Source organism: Miscanthus floridulus, chromosome 16, assembly GCF_019320115.1.
Source record: "Miscanthus floridulus cultivar M001 chromosome 16, ASM1932011v1, whole genome shotgun sequence".
Classification (NCBI taxonomy): Eukaryota; Viridiplantae; Streptophyta; class Magnoliopsida; order Poales; family Poaceae; genus Miscanthus; species Miscanthus floridulus.
Window position 1 is genome coordinate 112,314,316 of NC_089595.1, and position 23,912 is coordinate 112,338,227.

General features: G+C 47.5%; 1 protein-coding gene and 1 long non-coding RNA gene across 3 annotated transcripts; one reads left to right on the forward strand and one right to left on the reverse strand.

The window, feature by feature from the left end:
* The first annotated feature begins 1,026 nt into the window (after positions 1 to 1,026).
* On the forward strand, positions 1,027 to 5,757 carry LOC136512110 (protein phosphatase 2C 51-like). Its single transcript, XM_066506109.1, has 3 exons — positions 1,027 to 2,154; positions 3,506 to 3,611; positions 5,295 to 5,757. Exons 1-3 carry the CDS (start codon positions 1,399 to 1,401, stop codon positions 5,609 to 5,611), a joined length of 1,179 nt encoding a protein of 392 aa, XP_066362206.1. The 5' UTR covers positions 1,027 to 1,398; the 3' UTR covers positions 5,612 to 5,757.
* Positions 5,758 to 7,110: 1,353 nt separating this feature from the next.
* LOC136512111 (uncharacterized) lies at positions 7,111 to 13,972 on the reverse strand. 2 transcript variants are annotated; one of them, XR_010772979.1, is made up of 4 exons: positions 13,554 to 13,972; positions 12,841 to 13,312; positions 12,163 to 12,226; positions 7,111 to 7,316 (listed from the first exon to the last, which is right to left on the reverse strand). It is a non-coding gene; the product is annotated as an uncharacterized lncRNA (long non-coding RNA). The 2 variants fall into 2 exon arrangements; XR_010772978.1 differs by having other exon boundaries at positions 12,163 to 13,312.
* Between the last annotated feature and the right edge of the window lie 9,940 nt (positions 13,973 to 23,912).

Genomic DNA, 23,912 nt, shown 5'->3' on the forward strand with positions numbered 1-23,912 from the left:
ATTTGCGAGACGAATCTTTTAAGCCTAATTAGTCCATGATTCGATAATATGGTACTACGGTAAACATGTGCTAATGACGGATTAATTAGGCTTAAAAAATCGTCTCGTGAAGTACTGACGGATTATGTAATTTATTTTTTTATTAGTATCCGAACACCCCGTATAAAATCCTCTCGACACACTTCCTAAATTTTAGTCACTGAATCCAAACTCCACCTAAGTTTGATGAATTCAACTTCTCCTTAGAATGAAAACGGTCTGGGCTTAACTATTTTTGTGTTGATTTTGGTTTCAGAACCTAATTTTGTACTATTTGTTTGTTGGATAGAGCTTTTAATTAAACGGATGAAAAAACCACAAAAAAAATCTGCTAGAGAGCACCATATGTTACACGAGGTTAAAGTGAGATTGGCAACACCAGTCATGACTCCTCCGTTGGTTCATATTCATATTAAAATTATAATTTTTTGTAGATCGCCACAAAAAAAAAAGAAGACGTTCTAGGATGTACCTATAGAACATAGATTAAGAATCAAGCATACAAATTAAGCATAATACCTTGAGATATATTCTTCAAAAGTATTAGTGCAGTGTAAACAACGCTGAACAATATTATGTATTATAGTGTGACATTTCTATACCATCTTTCATCGTAGGACGAATTTTAAAGGCTACGAGTTCATTCTCTGTGCCACAGACGGTACTCCCCGGGCTTCGCAAACTTCACATTTTACCGGATCGAAGATTTGTCCTACAAAAGAATCTACCAAGTAGTACGGTATAAAAAATACTGTATAATACGATCTGGCACTGTTCATAGCTCCTTTTGAAGAGGTACAAGTACAGTGAAAACGTTATTACGTGCTGTTCCTCGTTTGGTTCCGGCACGGAACGGAACGTTTGCTTGGGCAGGAGTAGAATCTGCTTTCTTGCACGGAAAAGCCAGACGTGCCCCACCCTCCCCTTTCCTCGGCTGCCCCTCGCCCTGCACGTAGCCCCCGCCCGCCCCCACCGTTGCCCCCGCGCGTGACCCGGTGGTCCAACCGCTTCCGACCCTCCCGTGCGCGCACCCCACGCAACGCCCGAGTCGCTGCGCGCCGGGTCCGATCCCACGCGCCGCGCGCACGGGCGCAGGATATTTTCGCTCCCCGCGCCGCGAGCGCATCGGGCGCGCCCACGCCACGCGCCACCGGCGATCTCGTCCGTCCACGTCCTCGCGGGGGCGCACGCGGCGCTGGCAACCGCCCAGCCGCTCGAGCCGGATCCAACGGCCGCCGCCGCCTCGTCTCCTTCCTCGGCTTGGCCGTATTAAACCCCCACTCGACCCCACGCGTCGCCGGCCTCGTTTCTTCTCCGTCGCTTTGCGACTCTGCGAGTTGAGGGCTGACGGACGGATACATGGAGGAGACAAGCGCCGCCAGAGATGAGGGGGGCCCCGCCGTGTGCAAGGCTGTGTCGGGCGAGGACGTGGACGGGAAAGGCGGCGCGTCCGCGCGACGCCGCCGCCGCCGCCTCGAGCTCCGCCGGCTCACGGAGGGGCCCGTGCCGGCGAAGAGGATCCGGTCGGGTTCGGACAGATCGTCGTCCCCCAACTCGTCGCTGGAGACGGCGACGGCGGGGTGCTGGCCGTCGCGCCTGTCGCACGGCGCCGTGTCGGTGATCGGCCGGCGGAGGGAGATGGAGGACGCGTTCGCCGTCGCGCTCTCGTTCCTGGCCTCGGACCCGTCGGCGGCGGGCGCCAAGGACGACGGTGAGCGAGAGCAGGAGCAGGACTTCTTCGCGGTGTACGACGGCCACGGCGGCGCGCGGGTGGCGGAGGCGTGCCGGGAGCGGATGCACGTGGTGCTGGCCGAGGAGGTCGGCCTGCGCCGCGGCGTCGGCAGCGACCTTCGCTGGGAGGAGGCCATGGCGGCCTGCTTCGCCCGGGTGGACGGCGAGGTCACCGGCGGCTTCGCGCCCCCGCCCAAACCGCCGCCGCAGGCGGCCGCGGACGACGCCGACGCCGGCGCAGGCAACCTGCCCTACCGCACCGTCGGATCCACCGCCGTGGTCGCTGTCGTGGGCCAGCGCCGCATCGTCGTCGCCAACTGCGGCGACTCCCGCGCCGTCCTCTCCCGCGGCGGCGTCGCCGTGCCGCTCTCCACCGATCACAAGGTAACGTACTACGTGGCACGTACGGGTGCCTACTAATGCATAGATTAACACGGCTGGTGATGCTCCCAAATGTTAACCAACGACTGATCCCACGGATTTATTGTTTAATCCGCAAGATGACGTGCGCGTGAGAAGCGTCATTCAATCAGATCTAATTTTCTAACCTCACCAGTACAGGTTTGGTGCACTAATTTAGGCCCGGTTTGTCCTATTGATTTTACGGCTGGGCTAATGCTGTTTTTTAGAGAAAAATACTGGACGATAAAGCAGGCTGATAAGTTTTCCTGCACATCACGAGAAGGCGACGATTTCCCTCGTCTGCTCCTCGCTCGAGTTGGTTGCGGTTGTTGGGTGGTACCGTTCCTTGCTCGTAAGATGGGATGCCACGTAGGTGATCCCTCTTGGGGAAGGAAGCAAGCTGGCTAGTGTAGTGTGGTGCCAATGGGGGTTGTGTGTTACCCTACAGTGCTTTGCCCCCACAAAAACGTTTTGACTGTTTCGGTACGCTGCGCGTCGTGTTTCATGGACTCCTCGGTGGTCGGTGATGTTCTGGCAAATGCTTAGTGGTTTGAGCAGTGCGTGCCAACTATTTCGACGGGTGCCACCTAGTCTTGGTTTGCATTGCACCAGAAATAGGAGAACATTCAAGCGTAGTATTGCAGTTGTAGGGGCATGAGCACCTGCCTACCTGACGTGGTTAGATGGAAATCGGGAACAGATTGCTTCATACGCTACCGAAAGATTCATTACTGTTAATCAGCCTGTTCGCTTTCGTATAGATCGTGAATTATAAGCTGGAATAATATTTTTCTCTCATATCAAACCAACCAAGCAGCAGTAAATAATCCACGATCATTTACGACGAAACGAACGGTCTGATTTTTGCACCAGCTATAAATTGTAGCGATGGAACAGATGAGATCACTACGAATGTTACTTTTCTGGTTGTGACCGATTAGCTGACAGATGAGATTAGTACGAATGTTGCCTTTTTTTAGTTGCGACCTACTTGCTGATTCGGATGTTTTTGATAGAAATGTTTGTTTAATCAGTTCAAGAACTACTTCGTGGTCAGATTTGTAGCACAGCATCTTCTAAAGAAAGGTAGAGAAATCTAGGAAAGAAGCGTGTTCTCTTCTTGATTTCAGTCAGGACTTATCAGCCAGCTAACAATGTTTTTCTCTCATAATAAATTCGCATCAGTTAGGTTTATCGGTTCAGAAACCCACCAGTTTTATCCGTTCAAAAACCCACCAGTGAACCAGCCGGAGCCGAAGATCTGTAGCCTACCCTTACGCATGAGCACTGCTCAGCCAGAGTGGTCTAATGAATGCTTGTTCTGATTACGCAGGCGGATCGTCCGGACGAGATGCAGAGGGTGGAAGCAGCCGGCGGCAGAGTCATCAACTGGAACGGCTATCGCGTCCTGGGAGTCCTGGCAACTTCTAGGTCCATCGGTAAGAACACTCACTGGCGAAGCTACGTGATGTGGTCGGGGTCGGCCGACGCCGACGACTCAGCGGCAGCTTCACGTACTCTACAAATTTTGGCCAGCACACACCCCAGCAAAAAAAAACTATTTGACTCCGGTAGACCGCAGCGGCAACCCAGCAGACTAGCGTGACGACTGGCTAGGCTTAAACCAAAGGCAAGAGGCAAGCCCAGTAGTCTCGGCCTTTATTAGTCTTCTTGCCTTCATAAACGTGCTGTACCAGCACAGCTGCAGCCTAAAAGGATTCAACTTGCAGCTTACATAATTTAGAGAATATTTTAATTAGGTAAATTCTAAATAGCTTATATCACTGTTTAAGCCCCAAAAATATTTTAAATGTAAATAGTCAACACAACTAAACAATCTTGGAAAAAGTCTACTTCACACCCCACCTTTCATACTTGGTCTACTTCACCCCCCAACTATGAAACCGTCTGTTTTACCCCCTGAACTTTCCAAAACCGTCTATTTTACCCCCTGGTCTACTTCACCCCTCAATTAGAATTTATCTATAACTAAGTTATACATAGTCCAATGAGTACGAAATTTTTACTATAGTTCAAGCATACAATAATTAGCGTAGCATAAAAATTTCACTACAATTGGACCATAGAAGCTGCAGCTATGATTTATTCTAATTAATTATAGACAAAATTAGATTTTCCAATTAATCTAAAACTACAAAAAAAAAATTATACTAAAGCATACTGTATTATATATTCATTGTGTAATCTACTCATATGGAGTCCAATAAAATTAGATTTTTCATTTTATGATTTTTCTACGATTTACTATGATTTTTCAAAAATTCACCGAAAATAAATAAAAAAAAAAGAAAATTCAAAACTAGCGACACTGTAGCAAACACGCCGGTACTGTAGCAAAACAGCCGCTGAAAAACCGCCCAGGGGTGAAATAGACGGTTTTGGAAAGTTCAGGGGGTAAAATAGACGGTTTTATAGTTGGGGGTGAAGTAGACCAAGTATGAAAGGTGGGGGTGAAGTAGACTTTTTCCAAACAATCTTGGTAGTGAGATTAATATTTATATCAATAATGTACAAGCTTATATATAATATTATACTATTATATTATTTGTTATTGAAATTATTTATAGTTTTATATTATCACAAGCTAAAAGTTAACATCGCTGGTTACGTCAATGAACTCAATTACAATATAGTGAAGCCAATAAGCAGCGCATCATCCAGACTTCTCATTGCTCGAGACGGCTACGGTGCATTTTTTTCTTCTTCCTTTATATGGTCAAATTATGTTAAAACTTAGTTTGAGTTTTTTTTTTGGTATTTTTATGTTGTGATAAGTGGTCTGTTCTTTTGTCTAAAAGGGACAAAGCTAGATTTATTCTTTTATCTAAAAAATATCATATGTTTGTATTGACCTGGCGATATTTTATCCTGGCTTCGCCCCCATCTCCTTCCATTTTCCTATACTACGATTAAGGCTCTGTTCGGCTCATTGAAACTGGCTGAAAAATACTGTTCTGGCTGAAATGTTGTGAGAGAAAAATACTGTTTTGACTGAAAAAAAGAAACCGAACAAACCGAATATAAGGTAAGCCGAAGGGGTCTAAATGTCAATGCAATCAGCAGTCCCCTGAACGATTTTTGTGCCTTGGTGCATGTTTCAGGCGACTACTACCTGAAGCCGTACGTGAGCGCGGAGCCGGAGGTGACGGCGGTGGAGCGGACGGAGCAGGACGAGTTCCTCATACTGGCCAGCGACGGGCTGTGGGACGTGGTCTCCAACGAGCTGGCGTGCAAGATCGCCAGGAACTGCCTCAGCGGCCGGGCGGCCTCCAAGTTTCCCGAGTCCGTCGCCGGCCGCACCGCTGCGGACGCCGCCGCGCTGCTCACGGAGCTGGCCATGTCACGCAGCAGCAGGGACAACATCAGCGTCATCGTGGTCGAGCTGCAGCGGCTCAAGACAAACAACCATGTTTGCTGAGACTGAACTGAGAGCATGTAGCTGTAGCCTGTGCGTGTAGTAGATGATAACACCCGAGCTGCAGCGGCTCAAGACAAACAACCATGCTAATTTCAGCCAAGCGAACAGGCCAACATTTAAATATTTGAGCGTGTGCCAGGCTGGGGATTAAGAGAGTCACCCGCTATCATCAGGGTTCGAATTGAACGGCATGGATTCTGCCCTAAGGGCATATGCCCTCCTCACATGAACCACTAAACGTACATTAGGATGCGTGCACATCATACCGAACGTACGCGTCCTACAAAACAAACAACCATGTATACCAAAAACAGCTAAAGCAAGGAGATTGTAATGCTCAGGCCAAAAAAAAAATGGGAATTTTGTCTCCGAGACATCACAAAGTGATGGTTTTGTATACAACGCACTCAATTCTTTGATTTAGGCATGTAGACACCACGAAACAAGAGACTTTGGGGGTAACACACTGGCCCCATTAAAATAAGCGTTCGCTGCCTCGTTGTCACACATGTGCCAATACCTAATCCATGCTAAAGGTCGATCCTCTATAAAAAAGATGGCAAAATCTGTTACCGCAAAAAATGGAATGACTTTTCTTAGACGAAAGAAAAAAATGTAATGGCTTAACACAGGTCTATACTTTTTTTTAATCAAAATTCAGTCTACTAGTCAAACGATTTCATAAGTGATCCTGATTCTTTGTGCAAAACTTTTCTTAAGAGAGTTTATATTTGTCTATGAAAATTTGGATCCACACTAAGTGGTTCCTTAGTGTCATCTTAGAGATACTGAGAGGGGTTTTAAGACTTGAAAATAGCTTCATAATAGACTAAGGGTAGAGTAGTCATTTTACCATGCCCTCTCTCTCCTCCTAGGCTGGATAAGCCTCTGTGCAGAGTCAGATTTTTACGGTGTAATCCAGGCCTTTTTTTAATGTGAGCGGTGTGTGCTATGCAAAGTCTGATTTTTACGGTGTCCATCAACCTAAAATAATCATTTGCAGTGTGGCAAACAAAACCAATATTTTGGAGTGTCCCATAACACAAATGGCCCAAAAAAACACACGCAACATAGATCGCTGCATTTAAAGTTTCACCAGCCGAACATAATTAGCATGTTTTAAGTTACTACAGGAGCAACGTCAAATGTTCAGACGATCACTTATTTGCCTTTAGTGAACTGCAAATCGATATTTCAAAAGATTCCACAAAAGGTTCCACACGATGAGCCGATGCTGCTCGAAGATGGTCACAGCTTCATGTCAGGAACAACCGATGCCCATCCTGACTCGTGAGAATCCCGATGTCCAGGTTAGCTTGCACGCATCCTGATAAACATCTAGTGGTGCATATAAGGGGGGGCACATTGTGGCAGAACCGTCTGAATAACACATCTTCGGAGGCGCTCGTTTTCCACCAGACACTAAGCACCCCGAAAGCAAGCTACATCGGACGAATTCCGTCGAGCACACCCTAAGGGAGAACTTGAATAATCCACGTTTTCCCTCTATGATCCAATAATGAGAACAAGTTTACAATACTTAGTCCATTTCATACAACCAGAGTTCTTAAAAATAAATTATTACAGTACCAAGTTCAGTGTGCGGAATTTAAACAGCGGAATTACAATAAACATCTAACGGTAGAAAACAAGGATCCATCTGTGCCCACCAGAAGAATCCTCCACACAACAGCTACTCTTCAAGCTGCACATGCAACAGGATAAATAAACCCTGAGTACACAATATACTCGCAAGACTTACCCGACTAGTGGTAATAATTTCCCGACTCCAAAGGATATGATAAGCTTTTTGGGTTGCTGGGTTTCCTTTTTACGAAAAGCAATACTAGTAGTGAATCCTTATGTATGTTTCTTATTAGCAGTCATGATTAGTTTATTATCTAACCATTCTAGGTAAGCACATGTTCTACTTTCAAGCCAGAGTTGAGCAAACAGATCTATTTCACCATCTTTCATCTTCCAGTTCTTACTACGGTGCTAGATTGTAGACAAGCCGTACCGGATTATCCGACGATTCGTGAATCAATGTGCCCAGCTGGGTACCCTGAAACACACGCCCCGCTTGTACCCTAGGCACAAGCAGGATCAACCCACCACTCTTCTGTCAAGGGGTCTAAGTCCCCGTCCAAACTTAGACTCCAAGCCCCCACACCTGAGTCCCAGACTCAGTGTGACGCTTAGACCTCCACTATCCCCGCCTCCAATCAGTCGATCCGGAAAGAGCCGAAACCCACAACAAGAGAGCAACGAGTCTTCCCTGCTCCCATAAATAAGTATGTGCTCAGGATAATAAGTCTGTGACCTGACTAGAATCTAATGCAACGGTCGGTCCTTAACCGACACGGACAGGAAAAATAGTGTAACCAAGTTATGCCCCGTTGGTCGTGGGACACAACCTCTTACACCCACCAATACCCATACCATATTCCTGCCCGGTCTCAATTTTTCCTTTCACCATTTTATCTCAAGAGTGATAATAATAATCACCTATTGTGAGTAACGGCAGGTTACTCTTGCTTCCAACCCTGCACGCGAACGAGCAGGCGAACGAGCGCACCCGTGGGGGCTCAAATCCTGCACGCGAGAGTGCCGACCGGACATCCTGACCAACCGGAACGTGTGCCCTGATCGACGCCTTCTGGTGGCGGCGGGGTGCAGTGGTATGTCAGCGAGGAAGGAAGGAAGGGACTTTTTTTCTTTCCTTGTGTTCTACGGAGTACACCAGAATTAGTTGCAGGTGGCGTGGGGTGCGCAACGATCTGTGGGCGAGGGACACGCTTATCGCGGAAGGCGTCGGTGAATGATTATTGTTTCTGTTTTTGCCAGGCACGATGTGGGCGTCGGCTTATTAGGAATGAACGGGGTGTGCGGGGAATTGCTGTGATAGGCGTGGATCGCAGGCTACGCGATGATTTGCCAGAAGGCTCACGTATCCAAGGAACGTGGAGATTAACCGGGTGGACGAAAACTTTGGCTGCTTTTTAGTTGTTTGTTGAAGCTTTTACTCAATGGTAAAAGAAAGTTAAGCAAAGGAACTGTTGCTACGGTAGACTTGCAAAACCAGATTATGGAGCGATCGAGCCAATGCTAATCATCATTCAATTCAACAATCATAACAGGAATACTCAGCCATCTGAATCTAATAGGATCATGACAGCTCAATGGAAAGATGGAACACATGCAATAAACATCAAATCAAAGTAACCAGAAGCACGAAATCATGGCAAATGGTTGCGGTAACGATTCGATTTCAGGCACAGATAGTAAAGAACTTGAAACAGAAACACAGTGGGTTCATGATGAATTGTTGGACCAACCATTCCCAAACCATTATCACGACAACACGCATCACATGGCCTCCGCGCGTATCTATCCCAAGACTCTTAAAGAGGCATGATTTTAGATCACACAAGCACTGGAGGCAATAACAAATAAAGAAACGCATCAGGGCAGGATGTGATTCACTAACAGGGTGGATGTTTGTGGAAGACAGAAGATGTTGGAAGCTCCACGTGGCAGTCCACAATCCTCCTCAAGGGCACAGCAAGACGACGAAGGCGATGGCGGTAGACGACGACGATGGTGACGCGCTATTGAAAGTTCCTAATGGCTAGAGGGGGGTGAATAGCCTAATAAAAATTTCTACAACAACACTTAACAAAATAGTTAGACACTTATGAGGCGAAGCAAGTGTTGCGCTAGCCTACTCAAAATGTAAGCCACCTACCATAATTCTAGTTTAGATAGTGTCGATTCACACAAGAGCTATGACACTACCCTATGTTAGTGTGCTCTCAAAGGTTAACTAAAGAGCCACACCAAGCAAGCAAGCAAGCTCTCACAACTAGCTACACTAAAGAGCTTGACAACTAGTTTGCGGTAATGTAAAGAGAGTGATCAAGAAGATTATACCGCTGTGTAGATGAAGAAACCAATCAATCACAAAGATGAATAACAATGAAGACCAATCACCTCGGAATCAATGATGAACACAATGATTTTTTACCGAGGTTCACTTGCTTGCCGGTAAGATACTCCTCGTTGTGGCAATTCACGCACTTGGAGGTTCACGCGCTAATTGGCTTCACACGCCAAACCCTCAATAGGGTGCCGCACAACCAACACAAGTTGAGGATCACACAAGCCACGAGCAATCCACTAGAGTACCTTTTGGTGCTCTGCCGGGGAAAGGTCAAGAACCCATCACAATCACCACGATCGAAGCCGGAGACAATCACCACCCTCTGCTCAACGATCCTCGCTGCTCCAAGCCGTCTAGGTGGCGGCAACCACCAAGAGTAACAAGTGAATCCCGCAGCGAAACACGAACACCAAGTGCCTCTAGATGCAAACACTCAAGCAATGCACTTAGATTCACTCCCAATCTCACAAAGATGATGAATTAATGATGGAGATAAGTGGGAGGGCTTTGGCTAAGCTCACAAGGTTGCTATGTCAATGAAAATGGCCAAGAATCATAGCTTGAGCCAGCCATGGGGCTTTAAATAGAAGCCTCCATCAAATAGAGCCGTTGGCTCAAAAAACGGGCTGACTGCGCGTCGATCGGACGCTCTGGTTCAATCGACCGGACACAGCCGGACGCTCTGATCGTGAATATCGGACGTGTCCGATAGGTCGACCGGACGCGTCCGATCTCTCCCAGACCACCACGTGTCCTGTTCAAGACAGGGTAGCCGTTGCAGCCCACACTTTCATGCGATCGGACGCTCAGACCGGACACAGAACTACGAATGACCGGACGCTGAGCCATCGAGTCCGGTCGAGTCCAGTAAGCCACCAGGCCAACCAGACGCGTCTATTGGAAAACGACCAGACGCTGAGCCTCAGCGTTCGATGGAGTACAGTAATCATCCATGCTCGACCGGACGCGTCCGGTGATACCGGACTGGACGCTGCCAGCGTCCGATCGACTGTACGGACGAACACTGTGTTTTCTGATTCACACCGGACGTGTTCGGTGTGGCGACCGAACACGTTCGGTCGTAGAGTTCGTCGCCAAATACCGGACGTGTCCGGTCACCATACCGGACGCGTCCGGTCACTCTGTAACCAGCGCGGCTAACTCCTCTTTGACTCTATCTTCTTCACCCTTGCTCAAATGTGCCAACCACCAAGTGTATCACCTTGTGCACATGTGTTAGCATATTTTCACAAACATTTTCAAGGGTGTTAGCACTCCACTAGATCCTAAATGCATATGCAATGAGTTAGAGCATCTAGTGGTACTTTGATAACCGCATTCCAATACGAGTTTCACTCCTCTTAATAGTACGGCTATCAAACCTAAATGTGATCACACTCTCTAAGTGTCTTGATCACCAAAATAAAATAGCTCCTATGGTTTATACCATTGCCTTGAGCTTTTTGTTTTTCTCTTTCTTCTTTCCAAGTCTAAGCACTTGATCATCATCATGGTATCATCATTATGTTATGATCTTCATTTGCTTCACCACTTGGAATGTGCTACGTATCTCATGATCACTTGATAAACTAGGTTAGCGCTTAGGGTTTCATCAATTCACCAAAACCAAACTAGAGCTTTCAGCTACGGCGAAGCATAGCCGGTGCGCGAGGGAGGGCGCGAGGGCGGAGGCTGGTGCAAGCGAGGGCGAGCTCAGCTGGCGAGGGTGGGCGCTATGGCGAGGCCACATGATTTATAGCAGAGGATTGATAGCAGTCTCTCTCTTTTCTTTTGTCTTAATTCTCTTTCCTTCTGTGTTAATTCTCTTTTCTTGGAGCAAGGCGCAGGGGAGCCGGGAGAGGCTCGTTGCCATGTATGCTGATGCATGCAAACATGCAATGTGTATATGGATAGCACAATAATTTTCTACTTCCTATTTTGCCATGATTCCTCTATCACATGACAGACAATATTCAATCAAATGGGAGATGTAATCGGGCACTATTAGGAAAGTAGATCAATGCATATCAAGGAGAATGGCACGATCAATCTCAAGTGCACTGTGCATGATACATGGTTGTAGGAGAAATGTTTTTTTTCAAAAAAAATTATCTGCACTGTGCAGGTCAGGACAGCCTTAATTTTACTATAACATTTTTTTCGACAAACACTAAAGCTCATTTTTCCTCTGAAATATGACATCCCATCTAAAGTGCTTCATTAAAAAAACATATTGTCATGCATAATAAATTTATAGCATTAGAACTAACAACATTCTAAATATTTCCTAAGAGATTATTGTTTAACAGATACTATAACACCTATAAAGCAGATTAGCAAGAAGATCACACTTTTTAATACCAAAATTTGTGCATATTGTAGTAACCATAAAACATAGCTGAATTTTTTGGGTGTTAGGATGCGAGGAAGAAAAAAGATCTGACCCCTATAGGGCTCTGAATGAGACCATAATTTAACTGATTTTTTCGTTTCCCTTGCAGGAGTTGTGTGCCCTATGCATTTGTTATGTAAAAAAATACCTGACTAATTCTGAGACACAAATATTAACATTGCAGAACCCACTAAGGCATAGGATGGAAGAACTTACGTGTGGAAGTAGGGTCTTCGTGGCTGAAGCTATTCCCTTGTCTAATGCATTCCTTTATAAATTACTGCATAATCATATCAGCCATTGCATTATGCCTATAAGACATAAAAACTTGAACATCACTGGGAGAAATGTATCAATTATATTGCGAGTGCAGTGGCACATTATTTGTTTATAGGCATTTGAGGACAGCATTTGAGAACAGATTTTTCTCTACGGCGGGAATGTATGGACAGAGATAAGAGCCCAAATGGATAATACAGTTGTGCAATCAAAACCATCCAATCCACTTCTAAAACAAAAGAAGAAAGTAACACTGCTTTTCTCATCAAGTTGGCATGTTTGCTTCAAAATTGTAATAATAACACAGAGTGACATTTTATTTTTCAATTTAGTAGACATATGATCTGCCTCTCTGAGCTCTCACCCTTGGACTACTGTAATTCATAGTGTATTTGTTTGCAGGGAAAATGTCCAGGGTTGTTCTCAAAGGACACAAAAATAGATCTAGGTATCTTTTGATTCAATTCCTATGTAATTCCCAGCTTCAGTCATTAGACAACACACCTCAATGACACAATGCTTAGCAGAAATTTGGCATGTAGCCCTCACTTAACTGTAACAAAAAGTAGGCATGGTCATAGAAATACAAACATAGATAAGCGCAAAAATGCATACCAATGTAGCCAGCACTTTGAGGTCATGTTCAGATGGCTTCAGTATAATAAGGTCAACAGAAACTCTATTGCCGTTATCATCATGATTCAGTGATGGATGCTCAGCAATCAGGGTCCATATCTTGTTTCTTGCAAATCCATGTCGCTCCAATGTCCCAGAGTATCGAGGCTGCATGAAATTTTACGGCTATCAGAAGTCCCACAGAAATTTAACCACAAGACCCTCACAATCATCCATAGAGTATCGAGGCTGCATGAAATTTTACAGCTATCAGAAGTCCCATAGAAATTTAACCGCAAGACCCTCACAATCAGTCAGCCTATACATAAATTTGTACACCGTGGAAAATTTAAAATTACAGCATCGAAGTATGATCCAATAGCAAACGTGACAAGAATGGATCATGCTGCAGCACCTGTGGGAAACACACCTACATGCCACCTCGCATCACGTTTGGTGGCTTGAAGATTGCCTGCACGTCAGAAACAACAGACATGAAAGTGCTTTAGACCATTGGAGCAGATAGAAGGCTACAGGCCCACTACTGATCCTACTAAATAAGATGAGAAAGAGGAGGTCAGCCGCGATGATGCTCCCCTCGACCTGTACTCCAATCAGCTCAATGACGTCTGGAAGCAGGTTGGAGCCGCGATGGAGCTGGAACCGTAGATCAAGAATCAAATCGATCTGGAAGAGCTTTTGACAGGCTGTACCTAGGCCACCGCCACCGGCAAGGGCACCCACAGGCTAGGACGGCCTATTTGACGGCCTACCGGCTGCCCTCACTCGCGGCGCCCGGTATGCCTCTCGCTCGTACGGCCACATGGCACGACGGAGCAGTCGAGGATGGACCCCTCTTCAGCCAGCGGCGGGGAGCGAGTGAGTGGAGGCAACCGACTGATCACCCTCTCCGCGAAGCTGCTTGGAGCAGGGGAAGAGGGACTCGAGCGATGGGAGCGGCGGCTGTCGCGGGCACCTGCGGGCGGGCGCAGGCACCGTCGGCGCGGCAACCTGCGGGTGGGCACGGCCAGCGTCACGGCCAGCTCCGGGCGTGCGCGGGCTGCGTCGCGGCGAGCTGTGGGCGACGATGGAGAGGCAGGCGGAGGAATCACGAGAGGAGCGGTTTCTTTTGTGCGGCGTGGAAGAATCGCACGCGTGCACAGACGGATAAACTAAAATAAATATCACACTAAAAAATATTTATATTTTATTTATTTATTTTTTAGTTATAGGAGATATCGTAGAAGTCGTATCAAAACCTTTTTGACTATACCACCTGCAAAACTATTATGAAACTGAGCATCTTATTTAGGTAAAAAAAATCTACTATAAGACTTGTTGTATATTCCTTACCACTTTCTTACTGTATCATCTTTGCTACTTACTAATTGTGCACTAGTTCCTTGCCCGTTGCATCTATCCTTATATCTCGTTGATTTATGTTTTTAGAACTTTTTATTCTTATAAACCCAGAAGCATATCCGCGCGTTGCTGCGGGAATTACGAATTAGTGGATTACGTAGTACGATGATGTGAACAATAAAATGCTTATGTGTCTTGCTGACGTGGATATTACAGTTGCATATGCTAGTTGATTTTAATTGTATGTGATAGTGCATTACCTAGTTAGATGGTTTGTATGTTGAGATAAATAGCTATCGAGGTTTTGCTTTATAAGATTATAAGATTGTTCATCGGTCAATAATAAACTTCGCCTCGTGCATAAAAAGCACTAATTTTCTTAAGAGTCCAGGCGTCCTTTAAGATCTAATAATAACTCGGCCCGCGAACTAAAACGGACTCGTTCTGGGCCATCAGTTACATATCGAAATTTTACTAAAACTGGTCCAACCTATGCAACCGCTGATTCGTGGGCCGTGGCCCGTGGTGCGCGCGGGCCGCGGCTGACAGCAGGCGACTCTGACCAACCGATACGAGAGGGAAGCCCATGGCCATCATCAGTTTTCTGATGATGAGAAAACGAAAGAGGAAAGAGAAGCCCACCACGTCCGTGACCGTGGTCTACCGTCTTCCATTCGGCGAGGGAAGCAGGGCCGTCCGTGAGAGGCTGATCTGAGAGCGTGACCGTGCCAAGCCGAAGCTCCATGGTTAGAGCACGATCCGTGTCACCTTACAAGTGTACGTGGACCAATCGTAGCTTGCTCATTTACTACTGCCAGTAGAATGTGGAATCCTCGGACAAGCAAGAGATGAGATGGCAGTCCTGCGTCCGTCGGCACACCGTTCGTCTCTGCAACTGCAAGAACAACTAATCAGTGTGTCTGTCGTTTCACAAATCAAATTACAGCCCGAGCAGTTGAGCCGTGCGCATCATCGCGTCCACGGCCGCCACCTCACCTCTCCGCCTTGACGCAGATCGGTCGCGTATAAATTCCCCTGGCAGCATGGCACGCTAGCCACCGGGTCAGTTAATGCCAGCCACGACTTTGGTCCGAAAGGGAGCAGCACATCAATAGTACGTGTGGCGAGTCAAAACCCCTCGGACAGCACGGCTCAATCATTAAGCCCGTCAGCTCCCGTGCCTGCCTGCGTGGCCTTCCGCCGGGACGCCACGTCGCCAACGCCGGCTGCTTGCCTACACACAATCACGGGCAGGCTCCATCCATCAATCCATCCGGTCACCGATCTTTTAATATGAATCCTGCTACCAAAAGAAGGCGAGGTAACGTGTCCACGTCATCCGCTTTTTCTGACTAGATCGTGCGAGCCCCTGTTTTTTTTACAAAAGAAACCTCGAACTTTAGTCGAATCAACTCATAGTATAGACCTCCTCTCAGTTTTTTTTTCCAAAAAAGCCCTCGAACTTTACCGAAATCAACCCTCAATCCAGGCCTTTTAAATGGGCCGGCCTGCCTCCCGCTCGGGCCTATATATCGCCGGACCTGGGCCTTACTAGGTCGAATTCAGCCCGACGACGTTTTTATATTTTCCTACGGATTTATTATTTATCTAAAACGGTTGAAAAATTGTAAAGAACATAATAAAACAAATAAAAATAAAAAATGTCAAAACAAGTTTGTTGAACTCTACACAACTAGCACTGCACTGTAAACACATAACATCACATGGTTTAGTGTATTTTTTTTGCTATTAATGTGGATCTAGATTTCTCTAGAGTTTTCTATAAATAATTAATAGAGTTAATTTCTTTATTCAAATTGCTATGAAATTTTTTCGGTAGCTTACCCCTACCACGCATAAAATAAAACGATTGAGTGATTTTATTGGCTTTACGATCCTATATATATTAACCCACGTATGAATAACATTCTATCAATTATAGTAATATAGCGCAAAAAACAAGCATAGTTAACGAACCCCGGTGTAACAAGTTCACCAAACCTAAACAGGTGCGCATAGCTCAGTTTGTAAATTTAAATAATACTGGCTCTGCTGCATCATTGTTACATGCTCCCATTCTTGAATAATTTGGTCAATCAGAGTTCAATACTAGGAACTGCGGCATACAATATATAATCAGCTGCAATCTATTGGAATGACCCGTTCCCCTAACATTGACCTTTTCCGGAAATACAACAAGCAAACCAATACTTGTACCTAAGTTCTTTTTCAAATAAATTATCAATTACTTAAATCTATTACAGTAAAATGGTCCACGTCGCCCGTTAGACCTTGAACCGTTGGATCTGGCCAAGACACGATATGGAACGTCCGATCGTGGATCTGGTGGGTCCCCGTCCATAGCGCCCGGTAACAATCCTGTCGCATCCTCTCGCTTCGTCTTGAATTCTCGATTCGGCCTCGCCACCTCGCCTGCATTCGCGTCGCCGCCGCCACTCCCTTCCGCGCACGCCGGTCCGTCGTGCTCCGCTCACAGATCGGCCCTATGCTCCACCCTCCTCTGCTTGCCGCGCCGCAACCTGGTCAGCAGGACGCGACTGCCACTGCGAACTACAAAGCGCGGGCATCGCCCACCGGCGAGGCAGCACACTGAGCCAAGCGCACCGAGCCGCAGATGTAGCTCCCGACAAGGCGGGCGCAGCCCACTGACGAGGCAGTGCCGGTGAATTCTACGGCTGGAATTGCTGCTGCTCTGCCTATCGTCGCCTCTGCATCTCCAACCACGGGTCACCCCAACTGAGTGTTCGTCGTATTGCCGCACATGCCGTAGCGCTCGTAGCTGCATTCGTGGGGTTGGGTTGGGTGCAGCCCTACCGTGCTACAACACATCTTGCAGGTAATGTCTTCAGGCTCTGATGATGGACACTCGTCGCTCTCTACTCATCTTGGCATCTTGCCTTGCACGCGTTGTGACAGACCGACAAGTTTGCTTCTTTCTTTCAGTTTCCAGCAAGTGTGCCCTTACACATATTTTGAATGGTTAAATCTATGTCATTTGCAAATCAAATTATTCTTCTCAATGTACATCATGGCTTGCCTAATTGTTTCGCAGAGTTCTAATTGATGCCTTGGTTCTTTACTTGACCCCTACCATGTTTGCAGATTTAAGGTCAGCTTCTCACCTTGAGTCGATAGTAAGCATTCACAAGAGCCTCAGCCCTAGAGTTAGCACCATGGTCGAACAGCTGGATCCTCGTGTTCACATTCCTGGTACTTACCTTCATTCTTACATAATTTGGACTTCTAGCATTGTTAATAACTAATGGCCTGTCAGAATAAGTGCCGATTAATGTGGCAATATTTTCTTTTTGTTGAGTTACAAAGATGGAATCTCATGGAACATCAGGACCAGGAAACAGAAGTGGGGTCAAGAAATCTAATGAGATGTAATCTTACATTCTAAGTCACAATCTCCTGACAGCCCTCGAGATTAGGATTGTGGCAGCAATGACCTTGAACGAAAACAGGTGAAATTCTATTATATCTTAAGTTCTTAACAGCCTCTTTTTTCTTTTCTTTTTTGAGAAGTTATTTAGAAACATACTTTCTGTAGACCCACCCTTAAATGTGTATTGCTCTGTCAGATAATAAGCACACAACCTCTTCAAACGACATTGAAAAGAGAGCCAAATGTAATGGATGACCATAACAGAGAATTGAAGAGGCAAATGATCAAATGATCAGTCATAATGTAAGAGTCATTTCCTGTCTGCACTCCTTTATGAATATTTTTGAAATGCAAGATGCTAATATGATCTTGAACACAAATACAGAATAAACAACCATAGGTCCATGGTCAGCACCTGAAAATGTGAATTTTGTCATCCTTTCCAAGTCACTAAGATTGGTCTTGCAGAACTTTAATGTATACTTGAAGAATCTAATCCAAACTATAACTTACAATGTACTGACTCTTTGTCACATTATCTGAATGGGGAGCCGGTAGAAGCTGACCAAGCATGGAAATCAAATATTCAGCATGTCCACAAAAAATGCATTGAACAGTATGTTCCTGTTAACCGTCATGATATTTCTAAACGAACATGTACTTTCTATTTTCATAGCTGCATTTTTTGCTATACCTGATTGTGCCTTCTGATGGCACCTTTTCTCCTAATTCTCTAGACCATCTTCCGATACATAGCTCTGTATTTTACCTTTTGACTAAAATCTCTTATTATCTGTATTTATGATAAATCACATGACAGATTCATTTCTTCTCTTCCCTCCACAAGCTTGTTTAGATCAATATTTATATAAGGATATTACATTTTGACATATACACATATATGTCAGGTGAGTCATCCTGCTTTATACTTCTAGCCACTGTATTGTGACATTATATGCACGTCAGGTGAGTCATGTCATATACTTCTAGCCACTAATCTTTCACTCTCAATTGTTATTGTGTTTATGAATTCAAATTTCGCTCTCAGCTTCTAGGGGATTAACTCCAAGGAGGATGTGGTGGGTGCACCAAAGCCGCACCGGTGTTTTAAAGAAAGGAATTGTTTCCAAATGTTCAATTGTGGCAATTCTTTTTATGGTTAACTATTGTACAAGAGATGGCTCAACGGGAGAGAATTTGAAATGAAGATGCACTGTAAATTTTGTAAAACAATGGCTTAAGGGGAGAAAATTCCCATGTTCCAAAACAATGCTTGTTTTTTATCTTTCATTGTTTCTTTAGGTTATTTGTCTGCACATAAAAGATTTTGCATCCCTCAGGATTTTAGACGCGGAACATAAAATTTAGGACGCTGTACTTCTACCGACATCATCTGTCTATTCTTACATGTTTTGTATACCCATTTATTATATGGTCAATGACATCCAAATCAGACTGTGGGATACAAAAGGTAACCTTTTAAGCCCTACGTCATCAATGGCCATGGCGCGGCAATGCCGCGCCCTGCTTTCTAGTCATTCACCAATCCTACACCTCCCAACTAACTGCCTGCCGTTGTGGCGCCTTGCCCTGCTTTCTAGTCATTCACCGATCCTACACCTCCCAACTAACTGCGTGCCGTTGTGGCAATGAGGCAACCATGGACGGATGCACGGATCGGGCGCGGCAGGCAGCCGACGGCGGGGGCGAGTTTTTCTCCCCGTTTGACCAGCAAGGGCCGGCCGACGCGGACAGCACTCGCCGTCCGGCCGTCGCGTCGGCCGCGTGCCGGACACCTGTGCCGTGCCCCGTCGCGCGCATACACGTCGTCGTCGCCGCCGCCGCCGCCGTCGCGCACGGCGGCGCCCGCCTTGCTTGGCGACGCTAGGAGAAAGAAAAAAAAAACCCGTCGCTAAATGCGGTCCGATCCGAGAGCGAATGAGCAAGAGATGGAGGCTACGGGATAACGAGAGGTAAAGCGAGCCACCACGACGCGCCAGGAGTTCCCCCGGAAAAGCGCTCGCTTGGCTGCATCCGGCGCCGAGCGCGACGCGACGGCGACCGGCATGTGCGACCGCGTCGTCCTTCTCGGCGCCGAAATGGCCCCATCGTCCCTGACGAGTGACAGCGCGCGCCGAGCGCGCGGGGGCGGCCGTGGGCGGCCGCGCGGACCCAACCGCCCGGCGACACGTACGCGCGCGCGCCGGGGACGGGACCGCGACGTGCGGCCGTCGCGCTCGCTCGCCTTGCCTCTGACCGCCGGTTTGAAAACCCTGTTGGCATTGCCCCTTTTGCGCGGTGCAGTGTCCATCAGTCAGTCGGTCCATATCGCGGACGACACGAGAGAGCAGAAAATACATGGCTTTTATCTGGCATAGGTTTTGTAGCAAATCGTGTCCATCCATGGGTGAGGAAGGACTTCTCGTCCCTCGTCAGGCATGCATGGCGAATTCCTCCTCGTGCCAGCCACGCTGCTATGGTCGCTGGCGCCTGGCAGCTAGGCTCGGATGCAGGGCGACCACAGAACACGTACGTACCCCTACAAGTGGCCTGCACTGCCCGAACACTCAAAAGTCGCAAAGCAAGAAAGAAAGCCTGCATAGACCCGTCGCATGCAACGCAAACCCAAGACGGTCAACAGAAGAACTTCTTTTGGGCATCCATCAATCCAAAAAGGCAGTGCAATGAAGCCGGCGAAACTAATAAATCCCTGCTCGACTGGATCGCGCAAACCAGGCGAGCTCGGAAGCCAGAAGACTGCAGACAGGATTGCCGTAGCTACAGCGACGTGTGATCCGCAAGGCGGCGAAGGCCAGAAAGGCGGAGTCGGAAAAGCTCGGCAGCGGCATCACATGGAGAAAATAGCCTTTGGTCGTGCGCTCGTGCCCCCGTCCTGTTCTGCCCTACACGGCCACGGGCCATTGACTTGTGCTTCTCCTTCCTCAGTCGGCCGAATCCTTATCCGAGAGGGACGTGTCACCATTGACCAAACTTTTGTTCGTTTGCCTCTGTGGTCCTACTCTCAACTGTCGACACTGGTACTGGCTGGCTGTACTTCCTTTCCTTCATCCGTTCAGACTTTCAGAGCCAGAGCTAGTAGTAGTACGTACTACTACTAGTGTGCTAGACATAGACCTCGTGCATGGAAGATGGAATTGCAGCGCGCGGTGCAACCAAACAGCAGTGCCAATGCACAGTTCTCCAGTGCACGACGCCACGGCCTGTGTGCTGTGCATTCTGAAAAACTCTCGGGAAACCTGAAGAGATGGGTTTATTTCAGGTTCAGGGTTGGTCTGCTGCTGAACTCCAGCCCGGCCTACCACTTCACAGAGTTGAGTTCAGATGCCGAGAGAGCGAAGCAAGTACAGCGGCAGACAGAACCGAGATGCAGCATGCACGGGTGTGTGAACAGCTGGAAATTCTTGGCGATCAATCAGTCAGGCAGTCCTGGCTCGTGAGCCATGCGGGCCTCAAGGATGATGCATGGCCGGCCCGGCCTCCGGGACGTTCTGTTGGATGCTGACATGGGTTAGGTCGAGGTCGGTCGGGGATTTGCTCTGCAGTTCGTCACGCTTGTACGACACCTGGATCGGTCGTCAACAAGTCAGTCAGTCAGTCATGGCCTCTGTGGGTGTGGGGGCACAGGCACAGGCACGGACACGGAAACGGTTCCGCCGTCGTGGTCCCAGCCACGGCCTCACTTCGACTTGGCACGTACTCGTATCCATTCCATTCCTGGCGACTGATCCCTCTGAGCTGCCTGCCTGGCTGGCAAGCACTGTTACCATTTCCCTTGCCACAGCGACGTCGTACGCGTTCAAGGCCAATTTGAATGATTGTACTGTGTTGCCATTAATGTCTGGATTCTTGCTGATCGCTCCAAATTTAGTTAGAAAATCTCTTCTTCCTTTTTTTCATCCACCATTAAAGCCAAAAACGTTTTATAATTTGGAACGGAGAGAGTACTACAGTTCAGACAAATTCCGACCAAGTTTGCTTTTTTCTTTTTATATTAAATAAAATATTACTAACATCTACAAGCTCTAATAAAAGCCCTGCCAGCCATGACATGTTTCATGGAGGATCTATTAAAACTAATATGAAACAAAGGAACTACAGCTCACAACGTATAACAAAGAGCAAAGCTATCTTTTGTTTGCCCCCAAAGTAAACTGGTAGGTTCTACTCCGTACCGTTTGTTCGGTCTAGGCCAAGAAAAAAAAAGGATGTACAAACACCAAGAAAAAAAGGAGAGCAAACAATTGTAGCCTTTTTATTGAAAGCATATTATGCAGATATACTCAGTGATGTACGTACACCATGGGAAAACAAGGTTTCTAGAGCGCAAATACGTGGCATGCTGCTCGCAACTGTCCCTCTCTGTTCTGTTGCTTGGTACACAAAAAAAGGTGTTTGACCGTGAAATGAACGTGAGCTAGTTTTAGTTAGCGTGTGAACGACCCCGTTCCCCGTCCCCAAGATGACAAAAGACCACTTTCGGGTTGCCTTGCTAGCTTCACCATCATCAAGAGACTACTTTTGAAAAAACAAGTCGAAGTTGAAGTACTATTCTAACTAATTTGTTGCGAGAGAAACGAACAGGAGCCTCGTTTCATCTGAGACCAGGATCACGCCACGGGACACCACGAAACCAGCACCACGTACTCTTGTCTTGCACACGACACCTTCTTCCACAATTGCTGAGCAAGCTACGAACTGCATAGCTACTAGGCACGGTGCTAGCTAGCTAGCTCCTCGTGAGTAGCCGTTGTCAGTAGAGAGATGAAGCAAAGCAAAAAATCAACAGAGCAATCAATTCGTAAGGTGGACAAAAGATCACTGACATGCGAACCGCGCACGGAGATTCAAATGAGCAACTTTGTTCTCTCCACTCCGGAAAGATTGGAAATCTCATTTCGAAAGTGTACGTCAAGCAAGCAATCAATTTCAATTCAAAAGGTAGGGAGGAGTACACCACGTGAACGCGGCACACGTGCACTTGCTGGCACAGCTCGGGACATATCTCCCGGGGTCCGCCCCGTCCATCAGCCGCCAGCTCGCCGGTGAGCATTCTGCCGCGGCCGGGGGCGGTTACTTGTGCTGCCGACGTGTCTTACCGTCCATCCCCGGCCCGGCTCACGGTGGACGCCTGGACGGGTACGGGTTCCAGCACAGCACAGCACAGCCTCGACGTCGCGGAGGAGGGCTCGCCGGAAACATAGCGCCCGAAAGGAGAGGACGCTGTCACTGTAACTAATCTCTTACAACTAAAAAGACTAAAGAGCAAACACTGTTTTGGTGCGACACAAACTTCGCCTCACCTCCCTATCCTTCCCCGTGCGATCGTCTCCTCTCTCCCAAACATCGCTCCGTCGGTCTGCCTTTCCCCTTCGATCCGCGAGTCGACGCTCTTACGCCTGCGCCCGCGATAAAAACACAAAAGGAAAGAGCTCAAAAGGAAACCACGCCATCGCGTGATTCGTCCACCCGGTAGTTTCGCGACACCTATCTTGCACGGCCATCATCGCCATCGCGCGGGCATCCTCATCCTCGCTCGCGCCCTCGCTCCACGTGCGGCCGGGCACCGTCGTCTGCATCCGCCGCACCCCCATCGTCGCCCCTCACTCGCAGCTCGCCGCATCGCTGCCGCCCGCGCCCGCCCCGCGGCGGCCGGTGCGGCGGCGCTCGAGGACGCGCGGGGGCTAGCTCGTAGCCCTGTCCCAGGCCGCAAGGCGGCGGCCCTCGCCAAGTCATGCGGAGCCGCTTTCGCCGGCCCGTCCCGTGCCACGCGGCGGTGCCCTCACTGGATCTTTGTGCTTCGACACCTGCAGGTTCTTCTCTCTCCCTTCCCTGAGCCCCTTCTGATTCGTAATCCAAGAGTTTGGTTTTTTCTTTTCTTTTTATGCGTGTTCCATGGAAGGAGACTGGAAGCGATTATTGATGAGATCTTCAGATACTAGGCAGTATATTCGTCTATGTTACGAACACGTTCGTCTTGCCTTTGTCAAATGTGTTGCCTGGTGTAGTGAATATGTGGCATTGTTCCATCACAGTTATTAGTTTTTATGCTCCATCATGTAGATACGCAATGTCGCTGATGGCTAAATCCAAGATCCATCCATACCCTGATCCACTCAATTTGATTCGATTCTCTTTTTTATCTTTGTGATGTTCGTTCATATTTCCCATTAATCTTATTGATCCATAAATTTCTGGTTCTCTCTGAAACTATAGGTGGAGCCATGGAGGCATGGTTGTCTGGTGGCATTGCAACGAGGATCGATCTATTGGCTGTACTTGA